This window comes from Neolamprologus multifasciatus, chromosome 3, assembly GCF_963576455.1.
Source record: "Neolamprologus multifasciatus chromosome 3, fNeoMul1.2, whole genome shotgun sequence".
NCBI classification, from domain to species: domain Eukaryota; kingdom Metazoa; phylum Chordata; class Actinopteri; order Cichliformes; family Cichlidae; genus Neolamprologus; species Neolamprologus multifasciatus.
This window is the reverse complement of record NC_140441.1, coordinates 31,756,878-31,771,466: the sequence shown is the minus strand read 5'-3', so window position 1 is coordinate 31,771,466 and position 14,589 is coordinate 31,756,878. Positions and strand designations below refer to the sequence as shown.

The 14,589-nt window shown below is 39.1% G+C and overlaps 1 protein-coding gene across 6 annotated transcripts in view; it reads right to left on the bottom strand.

Moving 5' to 3' along the window:
- The window catches only part of dysf (dysferlin, limb girdle muscular dystrophy 2B (autosomal recessive)), a 103,707-nt gene that overhangs the window by 46,346 nt on the left and 42,772 nt on the right, over positions 1 to 14,589 (bottom strand). For all 6 annotated transcript variants that reach the window (XM_085147380.1, XM_085147408.1, XM_085147399.1 and 3 more), the window contains 9 exons: positions 13,699 to 13,880; positions 13,442 to 13,582; positions 13,273 to 13,302; positions 13,146 to 13,181; positions 12,394 to 12,435; positions 10,873 to 10,974; positions 9,881 to 10,042; positions 5,556 to 5,733; positions 5,383 to 5,456 (listed from right to left, as the gene is read on the bottom strand). In XM_085147380.1, the coding sequence (XP_085003506.1) occupies positions 5,383 to 5,456; positions 5,556 to 5,733; positions 9,881 to 10,042; positions 10,873 to 10,974; positions 12,394 to 12,435; positions 13,146 to 13,181; positions 13,273 to 13,302; positions 13,442 to 13,582; positions 13,699 to 13,880 (947 nt within the window). The remainder of the gene's footprint in view (positions 1 to 5,382; positions 5,457 to 5,555; positions 5,734 to 9,880; positions 10,043 to 10,872; positions 10,975 to 12,393; positions 12,436 to 13,145; positions 13,182 to 13,272; positions 13,303 to 13,441; positions 13,583 to 13,698; positions 13,881 to 14,589) is intronic.

Genomic DNA, 14,589 nt, shown 5'->3' with positions numbered 1-14,589 from the left:
TAGTCAAGGGTTTAATTATCATTTAGATAAATTAAAGTCACTGTAATGTCCTCTAAGTGACAGAAACACAAATGCGTGTGTGTGTGTGTGTGTGTGTGTGTGTGTGTGTGTGTGTGTGTGTGTGTGTGTGTGTGTGTGTGCAGCTTTTGTGGCGCCTGTGGGTTAAGGGATACCAAGGAGGGCCGCACAGAGAAATTAAAAAAGGGAAAAATTCCAGCAGGCATTTCAAGATGATGAAAGGATCAGTGAGGGGATGATTGGCTGATGAACCACAACAATGAAGCGAGAGAGAGGAAACGGAGGAGGATAACATGAGGATTCCCCCTAATGAGCTGCCACATTAAAACAGCTGCCAGCTTGATCGATAGAGAAGGGAAGAAGGAATGAGAAAATGAATTAAAAGGGTAAAGAGGGGAAGGCAAAAGACGGATGGAGAGAGAGAGTGTGAGAAAAACTGGGTTGACTGGAGAGGGAAAATAAAAAACAGAGGTGAAGCAAGCTTGAAAAACAGAAAGATGGAGAACAATGAAATGGAGAGATGAAAGGATTACTGAATAGATGAAAACTACGCAAAAGAAAGTATGGCTAAAGTGAAGATAACAAGAATGGCGATAAATGGAGATAGTAAAGTAGGAAGGAAATTAGAAGGGAAAGGGCAGAGGGATGTAAGGAATGGAAGGATATATAATGAGTGAAAATAAGGACAGAAGAAGAGATGGAGCAAAGGAGGTTTTACTGGGAAAAGGGTGACAGAAAAGGGAATAGAGTTAAGTAAAAATTTTATGTAACAAGGAAAAGAAGCAAGGAAGGAAGGCAGAAGAAAAACATAATTTGGTAAAAGCTAAAAAGTGAGCAGAAAAGAAGGAACAACAACTGATAAAAGGAAGAAGTTAGTTAGACGGCAACAAAAAACAGATTTAGAGAGTGCATCTAAAAGAAGGTAAAAGGCCACTGAGACATCAGCTACTACCTTGTGGGCCAATGGTCATTATGCTAAAAGGCAGCAACAGCACAAACGCAATTAAGTTATCAAGTTCAGTGAGTGCTATTAGTCAGCTGTGTTGGCACATCTACCAGTCAAACTGGCACTGTTCCTAACTTTAAGCCCCAGCTTGGCACAAGTTTTATCTGTCGGACAGATGGCCCCACATTCGAGTCTAGAATACTTTGGTATATAGAGAAGTTCATGGTCGACACAGTCAATACAAGGTGCCCAGGTCCTGTGCCTACAAAACAAGCCACAATGCTCAGGCCTCCACTGCTGTGCCTGAAATTTCATTTTCTTGAAATGTGGTGCCGTGGATTATGGACACCACTTTTGCCATGTCTTTACACAATGTTCCAAGAAGCAAATTGGCAAAGCAAGGCCATATGTCAATAAATTGTTTTTTGTTTGTTTGTTTATTAGAGGGAAGAGGCTTTGTCTTGGCAACCCTTGCAAATCAACCAATTACATTTGAGAAGCAGCATCTGTCTGTAATTTGTCCTTTTAAATCCTATGGAAGCAGTAAGGGTGTAGGTAGTACAGACTTATGGACTTCATAGAGTCCTATAAAATCATTCTTTTTCATATGACTGGGCATTTCTCCTATTAAGCTGGTCATTTACCCTGGGAGTCCATGAGGGGTAGTTCATTTCTCGAGGAAGCCCAAAGTGGCTACTTGAGGAACTGCAGTTTTTGGCAATTAAGCATCCATTTTTCAGCACTGGATATTTTACAAAGGAGGAAAGTGGCATGAAGTGATAAAAAAGTAGTGTGGGGAAAAGCTGAATGTAAAGAATGAAAAGAAGCAAATAATCGTTTTATTGTGCAGAGGAGAGAGAAGAGGGAGAACAATAGACAGAAGCAAAGGAGGAAGACCGAGGGTTTTGAAAAGCAAAGAAAATGAATGACAGCTGATGACAGCAGAGAGGGGAAACTGAGGAGAAGAAAAGAAGAAGTGATAGACATCAGCAAGAAGGTGCAGGGCTCCAAAACAGAAGTCTTGAATTGTTTTACTCTCACAGAGGAGGCTGACAGAAATCACGAGCTTGGAATTCTTTCCAGAAAACTCACAAGTCCTCTGCAGATTCACTGTCTTCAAATGTTACTTCAGTATTCTCAAAGGGGCCAATCCAGTGGTTTTCCATGTTGTAGCCCATTAACTTCAAATCCTGCACACTTAAACATTACTACAGAACATTTTCCAAGGCCTGCCACACTGTCTTTAGTGATTTCTGAACAGGCAACCATTGGTTTTGCATAATTACAGTTCAGAGCAAATACCAACCAGCAGAGACAACCCGTCTATTCTTTTAGTTATGTTAAAGGAATATTTTCATATTTTGATGAGTGTTTACTTTCTTATCATGGCTGCCAGATGGGTATTTTAGCATAACGATTGTAGACAAGGGTGCCAGTACCTTTACCATCTCCAAAGGTAAGAGCAAGACTTCTAACCTTAATGATGATGTAGGCTGTTTGTCCCTACCTTCTGACCTAACATACAATTATCATAGAGGCAGAAATATGCCATAAACTGTTAAAAGTGCTGAAAAATAGATACACTGGCCATTTTTGATGACACAATGCTGTTGTAAAAGTATGGTTAAGTTTAAACGGAGTTAAATGTTGAGACCTTTTAGAACCCCTTTAATGCCACTAAAATGTGCCCACAAACATGCTTAACCAGTGTGGTGGTCCAAGTGACAACAACCCAGGGCTTTAAAATGAAGCCAAAACACCAGTGCCAAAAAGTGCAGTTCTTCTAATGGACACATAGGGCTGACTTCACAAGTTTGTCAGTCCCCAACAGGGTCTTATGTAAAACTGTTAAAATAAAAAACATATTTGAGGGGCAAGAAAATAGGGTTTGCTTCAATAGACTATAAAGCTATGTCTTCACAGAAACCAGTACAGTGCCATGGCGACCAGACACCGTAAAAATGACACTCGTTGACTTCAAGCTACAGGTGACGCAAAGTAAGCGGTCCTGAAATACACTTTCCTCAACTTGGAGGCAAGCAACTGAAGTGATTGTCAATAAGAGTGCCAGATACCACAGATAAACCTATGACCTGGTAGTGAATACATTAGCGGATTACCTAGGCAACTGGAGTCCGAAATGTCCACTGGCGACCAATGGTGAACTTCGAAGAGATGCATGACAAGTGGATTGCTCCCTGTGTGAGTGACAAATGTGCCAATGCAGGCAGCTGGAGCCAATCAGTGTCTGCTAGACCTCATCCATTGCTTCAAGTCATTAAATTAAACTGAATTCAATTTCTGTTTACATGTGGGGTAGCTGTAGCTCTGGTGGTAGAGCAGGTCATCTACTAACTGGAAGGTTGGTGGTTCAATCCCCGTCATGCCAAATATCATTGGGCAAGATACTAATACAAAAAGTTCCTCTCCGAGTAACTTGGGATCTGAGTAACTCCCAAGTTAGATTTTGATTTTGTCATCCAAATCAAATTGGTTCTGACTCTGAATAAAAAACCCATCACGTCAGAGACCAAAACTCTACTGGTGAACCTTGAAAATGGAAAGTTTATATTGGCTGTGTGTGGTTATGCATGCTGCAAATATAAAAAACACCTTTGACATAAACTACAGTTTGGTTCAGAAGCATTTCCAGACATGTTCTTGTACCATTAGTAGTTATTAGTAGTCATTATTATTATTATTAATAAACTTAATAATCAATAGCCCAGCAAGCACTTATACATTTATTTACTTATTGTTGGGCCTAACAAAGCTTCAAACATTTTTGTGTTTTTATATGCAGTGCAACAGATCAGTTTTGTGATTTCTATTGGAAACATAACATTTTGCCATCCTTACCACACATTTCAAAGCAAAATGTCTGTGAAAACAATACCAGGCGGTTTCTATTGAGTTTTTGTTAGGTGGAATTGAAGATTTGTTAGTCTTTCAAATATCATTCAGACTGACGATAAGGACTTACTGTGTGTTTAAAGAAACATGTTTCTCCGTGTAGAGTCAAAGTTTTTTCAAAGTTTAGTTTCTGCTACTTACAGATATAGGGGATGTTATGTCAACCCATAGCCCAGAGCACAATTACATATTCAATAATAAAAACAACAACATTATTAATAATCACCAATTTCTTCTCATTTGATCAATTCCCTTCTGTGTCACCCTCTCCATTTCTTATACCAACACTGCACTCTGGTAACTCTTCTCCTCCTAACACTATTTTTAGAAAATGTAACAACAACAACATCATCTTAAACATAATAACGACTTTGCGTTTTTGCAGTTTTTGGGGGGACCACAGTTTGATGACAATGCATTCCTCCTGAAACTTTCCAGCTCCCTTCAGTCCTCAAACATGATTACACAACGATAGCTGCGGTCTGCGAGTGTGTGTTTAGCATTTATAGCGCTGCATTATTTATGTTTGCTCTCTTCAACGGAACCTCGTGCGGTCTGCCAAACCAATAAAGCCAAATTATGTCGCGGTCCTATTCTATACAATCTTCTATTCACTAATACACACAATGAAACCACTTACGACTGTGGACCAGGAGGGGGGTAAGAGGGGATATTAAAAAAATGCTTTAAAAAGACTACATTTTGTTAGTAATTGACTTTATGTATTCTTCAAACTGTGATGTCAAAAATCTTTGACCAGTCATCCGGTAAGGAAATCCCAAAAAAACTGATCCTGTTCATCTGGATACAGCATTTTGATCTTTTTATCAGTGGTTGTTGATGAATAGTCATGGAAATTTGCATATTAATGCTCAAGAATCTGACCTTACAGCCCTTTGTTAGTCAGTGGTGCTAGTTTCAGTCATTGTGCACATGTACTCTTTAAACGGTTGGAGAAACTTGCCGTCAGCTGAGACTGAAGAAGTCACTTGGATGAAAATGCTACATCCAGATGAACAGAAAAAACATTTTGGGTATTCCAAAAATCATTTGAATTGTCCAAACATGAAGAAGAAAGAGGAAAAAAATGAAAGGGTAAGACAGTGGGACCTGTTGCTATGAGCCTAATAGGGCTGTGTCCTGTATATAGGTTCCCTCCTCACCACTATACTTGGCAGTTTTAACTCAATGTGAAAAATAGCCCTTACTAAATAAACTATTTTATCTGCATTCGAGTGATATTGTTGGCAAGGCTCTTTTTTTCCTTTTCTTTTGTTAAAGATTTTGGATTTCAGCAGGAAGGTGAAAGTCACAGCCCAGCCAGAGAATCCTTAAGTTAGTGAGAGGAAATTTAGAGATGAACACAAAAGTGTTTTTGATGCTTTAAAGGCAGTTTTGTGGCAATTATTTAAAGTACTAATTACAGAGTAATTAGCCAATAATTGTGCAGTGTTGTGTACACAGAGCAGGTTAAGGCAACTAGCTGATACAAAAAGCTCTTTCACCTGGTCAGACACAAGCGGCTGCTCATCATCGATGTCAATAAAAACCTCCCCAGAAATTAAATGGGGCGTCTCACCTACACGTGCCAACACACACAGGAAAAGAAGACACTTAACATTTATCATCAGTGTTAATCATTTTTGCTGTATTTTTTTTCCACTGCTGTGTGCCTTACGTCTCCATCCTTCCTCCTCTCCCTCCAACTCCACAGCTTGCTCATCTTCTTGGTTGTAGCGGTACTCCTCCAGCGAGCGGATGGTGCACTGCCCAACCACCGGCTTCCTCCCAAACTGACGATTGTCAATGACTTTGATGACGATTGGCGGCATGTAGAGCTCCTCTTGGGGAAGTCTCTGTGGTGACATGGAGGAAGATGAAAACACAGGGACTTAAGCATCTGGCTGCTTAACATCTATTCTAATTGGTTATGCCACCTGCCTGCGTGATGTTGACTGGGTGTGGCTGCTGATTGCCTAAAACTGATTGGTCACCAAGGCATGACCAATCAAGGCTTAAATGGACCTTTTCAAATGTAAGGGAAGAAATAGCTGAATCTGCAGATCTGCAGATACCATCTTTGTGATGGAAATCAGGGTACATACAACACTTTGAGTTAAAGTGTCTTGACACATGCTCAATCATCCAGGTAAGGAAATCCCCCAAAAGTTGATTCTGTTCATCTGGACGTAACGTTTTCAGTTGGAGAAACATTTCGTCACTCATAATCAAGTGACTTCTTTAGTTTCAGCTGACTGCAGGTTCCCCCAAAACCTTTCAACAGTACCTTTGCACAACACTGAAATTAGCCCACTGACTGAACAGTAGGGTGGGAGGTCAGTTTCTTGATCATTGGATTAATATGCAAATTGTCATGACCATTGATCAACAACAACTGATCAAAGACCACTGATCATTGACAATCTTACAATTCTGTGATTGCAGCCATTCCCCAACTCTCTGTGAATGGTACTGATGGCCATTGATCAGTTGTCACTGACAGTAATGAAACATTTCTCCCACTAAAAATACGACGTCCAGATGAAATGAATCAACTTTTCGGGACTTTGAGTTAACATATAAGTTAAGGATTTTAATATAAGGTTTGCAAGTAAAGTGACACAAAAAAAAAAGATAAAAAAAAAAAACATACAAGTTGCGGTAAACTGTCCTTTCAGTATATGCCATTTTGTTCTGTCATGTAAGTGTCACTTCCTTGCATTATATATGGCTCCATTAATCTTAATTGCACACTAGAGATTTTCACACCAGTGTTTTGCAAAAACAGACTGTTGTGAACTTCTGGAGATGATGACCCTGAAGGTCCAAAATGAAGGCTGTTGCTGCGTTGTAAGACTACAGCTTGCTCTGTAAAATAAAACAATGAAATGAATGAAATGATATTTCATCCTAAGCCTTTCTTATTTATTATTAGAATTATGTATTTATTTTAAACTAAAGGTACTCCTGTGCAAACACTTTGGGAAGCTGTGCTTTTTTTCAGACTTCCTCCTCAGTAGTGTTTCTCCTGTTATTTTACTGTTGTCATTTTTATGGCTGCACAGTGTTAGGAAAATCACGTTCCATGTGCTTTTATTTTTTTCTATGCACATATTAGCGTATGAAGCCCATTCTCTTTAAAAAAAACAAACAAATAACTGCAAAAAAAAAAATCAAAAACCAAGAATGGACCTTATTCATGTGAGTTTATGGAAAAAATCAAACCTTTCCAGAATTACTCACAGCTGACTTAACTAGAGCAGAAGGAACAACTTATATCTGCCACAGCCCAATAAAACAATTAGAAAGTTACAAAACAACCACAAATCTGATCAACACTGAGCATTTTATCTTCCTGTTTTCATACAGTCATCATGATCTTCTATTAAAGAGGATTCAATTTAGGTTTAAATGACATGTAGCAACATATTTTGTGAAATCTATACAATCCTCTCTTGCGATTTCCTGTATAAGATCTCTGACTTTTGGTCCACAACGTCTGCCCCCTTTAAGTTTGCAACCTTCATTGGGTTGTACATCTGCAGGCTTTAGAAGACAAGCAGACCATCACTTGACCTGCCAGGCGTGTTGAAAGTCTCCCGCTTGATGCTGATACTGTAGGTGCTGCAGCTGGCAGAGCTTCTGCAACAGCTATATACTTAAATAAAATTCAACTGGCTCGAGTTCCCTCAATCCCTCTGACTTTTACAGAGAGCTGCAGTGTGGCAGAAGAAGAATCTCAAAGAACCAGCTGCATAATGAAACCCTCAAAACATTTACAGCAGCTACATCTGAAGATAATATGCCATTACAACCTCACTCAAAGGTAAATAAACAATGGGCTGGCAACTGTAATCTGTTTTACCTCTCTGGCTTTAAGAAAGGCTTAAGTGAGGCTGATGATGCTAAACTCACACAATAAACTGAGAGAGCTAACATTAGGTGGTTAGACACTTCAAAGAGTAATATTTAAGGAAACTATGCTCATGACATTTTCTTGTGCTCCCGTGGCATACGAAAACACTTACGCAGTCATCTTAAGGCCTTAATATTGTTAACATTAAATGCTTGGAATTGGTTCAGGGGCTAAATTTAAGGGGAAAAGAAATGTGCACATTTCCACAGTCCGATTGAGGCTGTCACACTCGTGCGGTGGTCAAAACAGGACCTTAATCTTGTTAACATTAAACTGCAGGAGCCAAAGCAAGGATCTGCATTTAAGGGGAAAAAAGTGAATATTTCCATACGCCAGTTATAGCTGTCATAATAAAACACGGAGGTGATCAACTTCAGACCTTAATATTGTTAAACTCTCTAGCCTGTTTGGAGCCGCTGTTAGGAAAAATGTGTTTAATATTTCCATATTTCAGTTTAGGTTTTCATAAGAAAACACTTAGGTGGAATTCAATGGCACCAATGTAAACTCAGTGGAAACATATTCTCAGAGGACAGTGTTACACTCGAAGGATAAGTAACGTCTGGTACGATTCCCTGCTCTGAAGATTGCGGCTGGTCTGATTAAAATAAATGAGTAAATTAAAAAACGCTCTTTGCAGAGTGACAGCGAGAGGAACGCAGGTGTCGATGTGCATGCAGTTGGGTTTTTTAGCGACCATACAACTCTTTTTTTAATCTGCTATAACTTGTGTTCTTTCATAATAGCCCACTATATTCAACTCTGCAATTCCTCTCAGCCTTACAGAGCATTTTAGCTCACTTTTGGCTCCCACTTATACATGGAAATAAATTTAGTGAAACAAGAGTAATGAAAAAGATGTCAGAAGCCAATTTCATGTGAGTAGTCTTGTAGTCTTCACATTGGTAGCCTGATACAACAACTGCCAAAATAAAGTTGTTATTTTTGTTTTTTTAATGTATATATAGACAGCGTACAGGGCAGAGGTAGAGAACTTGTCCTGCGGGTGCTCAGAAAATAACCTGACGTTGAACGTCCTTAAAACAAAATAGCTCATAATGGACTTGGGAGGCACAGACAGGTCCACTCCCCTCTCATTATAAATGGAGAACGGGTGGCATCTGTCTCCACCTTCAGGTATCTGGGCACCGACATCTTCGCTGATCTCACTTGGACCCACAACACTAATGCCCTGGTAAAGAAAGAGCAGCAGCGGCTGCACTTTCTCCCTGCCGGCTTTCTACTGCTCCTCGGTGGAGAGCGTGCTGGCCGTTTGGTACACAGGGGCCAAGACTGAGAACAAGAAGGCTGTGCAGAGGGTAACACCACCCAAATAATAACTAGCTAACACTTGAGATGGAATGACCCTATTAGTAAAACCTGATAACCCATAACTGAAGTACATGTCAGATAATGCATTGTGTGTGAGACACCCCTGATATTACCAGTGTCAGCTGGTTTGCAATTTGTGCCCTTTTATGTACTTACTTGCAGAATCATGTGCAAATGTGACCATAACTTCCATCACAAAGTCTTAACAAATATAAAACTTCTACCTATTTTATTTATTTCTAGGATCCCTGAACAAGGTGGAAATGTCTGCCTCTTCAGTGGTGGAAAATATGAAGACTTGGTTTATCCAAAGAAAACTACAGAGAATGTTAAATGTATTATCCCTGATTTACCTGACATCAAAATCAGCTTACTATTGACCTTATACTACAGTGACATCCACTTCAAGAGCATCCAGTAAGCATCTGTACCCTCAACTATACCCATGGTAAACATATCCACCCTGTATTTATGGTACATTAGTAATGCCTATGCTAATAGCCATGGAAGATAATTAACTCTTATCCAAAGAAACATTCACTTTTCTAAAAATAAATTTTTAAAAATCTGCTGCAGCACAAAAGGAAACTTATAATTTTCTTGGAAAAAGAGAAGGAAGTTCTCTATTCTGCCATTATTGTGGTTTCACTGATGAAGATAAATGAGTAACACAAACCACAGCAGAGCTGTCCTTAACATGGAAGCTGTGGGCACTGATTACTCTGTGTGTTTAAGTATAGTACAGCATAGCTCACCACATCAAGGAGAAGGGTATTAATGTCAAAGTTAGGCTTCTTCTTCACACTGCGGATGACGCAGCTCTGGACCATGCTGCCTCCACACTCCACCTGCAGGCTGGGGGAGGTAACGCTGGCCAGCTGGAAGCTCTTCAGGTTCCGGACGCCCCATGCTAAAATCTGTCAGGATGACACAGAAAGAGTGGTGTTGGTGTCGTCGTTTTTAGACTTGTAATAATTAAATCTATCAAACTGCTCATAGATATTCAAAATTAAAAACACAAAAACAAAATGAAGATCCTTTAAGTTTCTTTGAGTTTAAATTATAAAGATATTTAAAGATATTAATACTGAAAAACAACAGAAACTCTCAGTTGAAGAGATTTTTATCATATATAATGACTGAAGAGGACACCAGATCCAGACTCATAGAGATGCATTAAATGAAACCAAGCTTTCTTTAAGGCAAACCAAAAATCCAGCAGGAAAAGCAGGAACTTGTGGGAAACACAGCTTTAAAGAAATAACTACAGAGACGCTACAAACAGGGACGGCAAGAAATAGGAAACAGGATGATACAACAAAGGACAAGACAAGACAATTTATACACATGGTAATGAGGCGAGGGGCAAACAGGTGGGAGACACAGTGGAAACAAATCATGGATAACAAGACACAGGACGTCAAACCCAACACAGGACACAGAGTTCAACATGTACCAAAATAAAACAGGAAGAGAGACATAGCAGAACAGCAATATTAGATTAACGTAACACAACTAAACTAAGGACCATGACAGACAAGACCAACACAAAGACAAGCCTGAGGGAACAGCAAGGGAAGGCTAAAGGGAACTAATAAAGCTAAAGTCATCTATAATTAAGACACACATAACACAATAGAGAATCGGTACCAGGGATCAGAAGACTATGATAATTTTCACTGTTTCTCAGCACCCAGGAAGGTGGTGATAATGAAACAGAAAAGTTAAAGCAGATAATTAGTGATACCTCGATGGCAGTTCTCTGCAGAACAGGTTTGATTCCCTGAGGAATCATGAAGACATTTGGCTCTCTCTGAGGCGGTGGGTAGGGAAGGTCTGACTCCTCCGGCTGTGAATATGGATGCAGGAAAGTAGCAGGTCATCAACAAGTGACCAATGAGAATTTGCGCATTCATGGAGTATTGGAATCATCTGAGAAATGACTCCCCGACTAGGAAAATACCCTTTTCTGGGTGACTGATGCTTTAGTGACTTGAAATTACACAAAAATCTGGTAAAGGTTTGGTTTAAGGTAAGAAACTTCTAATCAATTGATTTATATGGCTAACGTTTAATCAAGAAGGCGATATGACATTGTCACTGTTTAATGCAGTCCATGAGCAATAATGTAGATTAGGCAGAAAACACATTTATTAGCTGGATAACAAGTCTTTAATCTCTGTAGTGTTTTTGCTGTTTACAAATTCAAATTTAAGAACACATCAAATTCTGAAGAGGAATTTCCCAGGTCGGGAACTGGAACCATCCAAGCAGCACATGAATGCACAACAATTTAAACAGCTTGCCATACTATTTACTGCCAGGTGAATTGTTCTATGGAAACAAACATGAAGAAATGTTAAATGACAATGTTTAGGATGAGTATATCAATTTTGTTTTGGAGTGTCATCACACAAATTTAATAACATTTAACATTAAAAAAAAGCACTTTAAAAAGCATAAAATAGTACTTTACAACAAGCAGCCTGTTATGTATTTTAAAGCATGTAAATTTAACATTTATTTGGATTAAATATTTTGAACACAAAAGTAATGTAAAAGACCCAACAAGCATGTTAATCCTAAAATCATATAAAACACGTTGAATGTATTTGAAACTCATTGTGTTTGTCAATTTTAAGTTTGACTGAAAAATATAAAAATATGCATCACATTAAATTTTCTACATTGTAAATTTATAAACCACATAATCCAAATATATGTCAAATTAAGATGCGATTAAAATGCATAAGAGGCAAAAATATTCTTGCACCTACAAGAATCTTTAGAAGACCAAAGACAACATCTGTAAATATTTCACCTTCTGAGCTTCAGTATGTTTTCCTAAAAAGGTGTAATTATATTAACAGAAACATTATTTGATTATGATATAATGTTCTCTTTCTTTCTGTGATCACAAAATAATTAACTGTACTCACTAATGATACAATTTAATCTGGAATCTTCTGAAAGTGAAACTTTCTTGAGCTCCTATAAAAAGTGTAAAAATGATTTAAAGTCTGCATGCATGCTGTCTTTGGACTTCCATACACATCTGCATACAACAAACAACAAACCACATGTAAAAACCACACAGTGTTAGATTACTGCTGATCAAAAGTGAGTAAATAAACATTTCAAGTTTTCGAAAAAGGGGATGGCTTTTAACATGCACGTTAGATAAAATTATCAGCGTATGCAGTAAATGGACACAGACATCAAATGGGATGACCATGGATGGATTTGACTTTGTGTTTCTATATTGTACCCATTGCTGCAGGTTTTCAGAGAGGAATCCTGGAAACATCAGCTGAAGAAGCCAGAATGAAGAAAAAAGAAAATAATTCAGCACAAAAGATAAATGAAAAGAGCTGTAACTGCACATATATACTGCAACATGTGGTGTGTTTTTGATATGGTTGGAAGACAAGCTGTATACTGCATAAAAGACGCATGAAGCTGAAGTGAAGACAAATGCAGAAGTGCCCTGAATCTGGCTACTGGAGGAACTGCAGAAATTAGTGTTAATTTTTATTTGCCTTTGATGTCACTTGCTTATTTTATGATCTCCAGTTTCAAGATGCTTTTGTCAATTATGGCTCCCAATTACAGTAAAATAGGTCATAAAGCACCGTATTGTTCATGGTGTAGTAACTTTGTGACCGACAAGTTACGTTTGATCCGATCCTCGATCAGGGAATTACAAAAAAATGTTAAAGTTGTGGCTTCAAAATAGAACATCACTGTGTCCCCTTCTATCTTTTACATACAGTTTATGAAGAAAGCAGCAGAAAGAAAAACTGAAGAAAGGACTTCATAATAAATTATTCTGATTTAGCTAGTTTGCTTACTTTGAGACTTTTCCTAAAAATGGGGGAAAAAAAACAAGTTATTTAAAAAAATTTTATGAATATTTACTCTTTGACTCTCCTAGACTGTGTGATAGTCTCGTATCAGTCATGTTTACTATCAAACATTTAAATTTAGGGAAAAACGGTACAACACTTGGTGTGGTTTTACCTCATCTAAGACGTGGGTGGAAGTCAGGAAATCTCCCTGTAGATGATACGACATGAGTTATATTTCAAAGTTAAATGGAAAAGACAAAAATTCAAGAAAGAATGGGAAAAAATGGAGATAAACGTACCTCTTGACCTGGAATATGGTGAAGTGACGGCTGTTGGAATAACAGTGAAATCAAGACTTATCCTCAAAGACTAAAGCATCCATATCAGAACCACGTGCCTTTTTAAAAACTTTGAATATGACAAGAAGGAAAAAGACCAGTAGGTGAAAGTGTCAAGTTGACCTCTGACCTTTTCTCTGCGTATAAGTTCAAAGGCAGCCAGCAGCTCGCCAGCGTTCTTGTCCCCTCTGCGAATTGGGAACCAGGCCAGGCGTGGCGACCGAGTCAGTGAGGGCTGGCACACGCAGCGACCCATGAACTCATCAGCTCCCTGAAGAATGAAAACACAACATAGACATACATGTTACATCCATGTTTTAGCAATATAGAAAAACAAACAGATGTTCAAAGACCTCTAAATAGCTTTCATGACTTTTAAACACTCACGTATGTGTCCTGATCGTAGAGTTCCACTATAATGTTGGGGGGGTTGGCCATCGTGACCTCGGAGTCGCCAGAAATCTCCACTTCATAGAAGATGAGCGTCTGGTCCCAGGTGGGATTGAGAGTGTTTCGCACCGTCACCGTCTTCTGGGATTGGTGGAGGAAGGATACGATCGCGTAGGGGTCTGGGGAGAGAAAAACACTGTGAGCCTTTCTTTTTGCTAGTTTAAACTTGGTGAGAGTGCATATGACTTGAGGTCTGGACGTTTGGAAGAGTGAGGTCATTTATTTTTTAATGGCTCAATATTTGTTTACTCAACCTATACGGTTTCCTTTACCTATGGAAGATATAATGTTATTGATGTATTAGACTGGATTATTAAAAGGATTTTTTGCATGACAGTCCCATCCATCCATCCACTTATCTGGGTCCAAGAGAATACCCATTTTAGAAGGGAAGCTCATAGCGCCCTCTTCCAGCCATTTCCTCCCACTGTGGACCTTCACAGGGAGGATAAGGAGTATTATCCTCCTGGAGTTGGTGTCCAGGTCCTTTTCCTTTAAAAAGTTACCACCACCACCACTATAATCTGCTAATCCAGACAGGCCTACCCAGAACTTCCCCAATGCTGCAGAGGAGTGTCAACCAGGGCAGCCCCTCAACATCCAGAGCCTTAAAGGAGTCACAGTGAATTGTAACCAACCCACAGGCCCAGTGAAACAGAGTTTTCTTGCTACCTCAGTGACCTCAACCACAGTCATGAGTGAGTCGTCTCCAGACCCTGCATCGTCTACAGAGGTCGTACTAGTGGGGTTTAGGAGATGGGTGAACTGTTACATCTAGCTTGATGGATATTGAAGAGTTTCAAGAAGCCGGCCCTTAGTGATGCATTA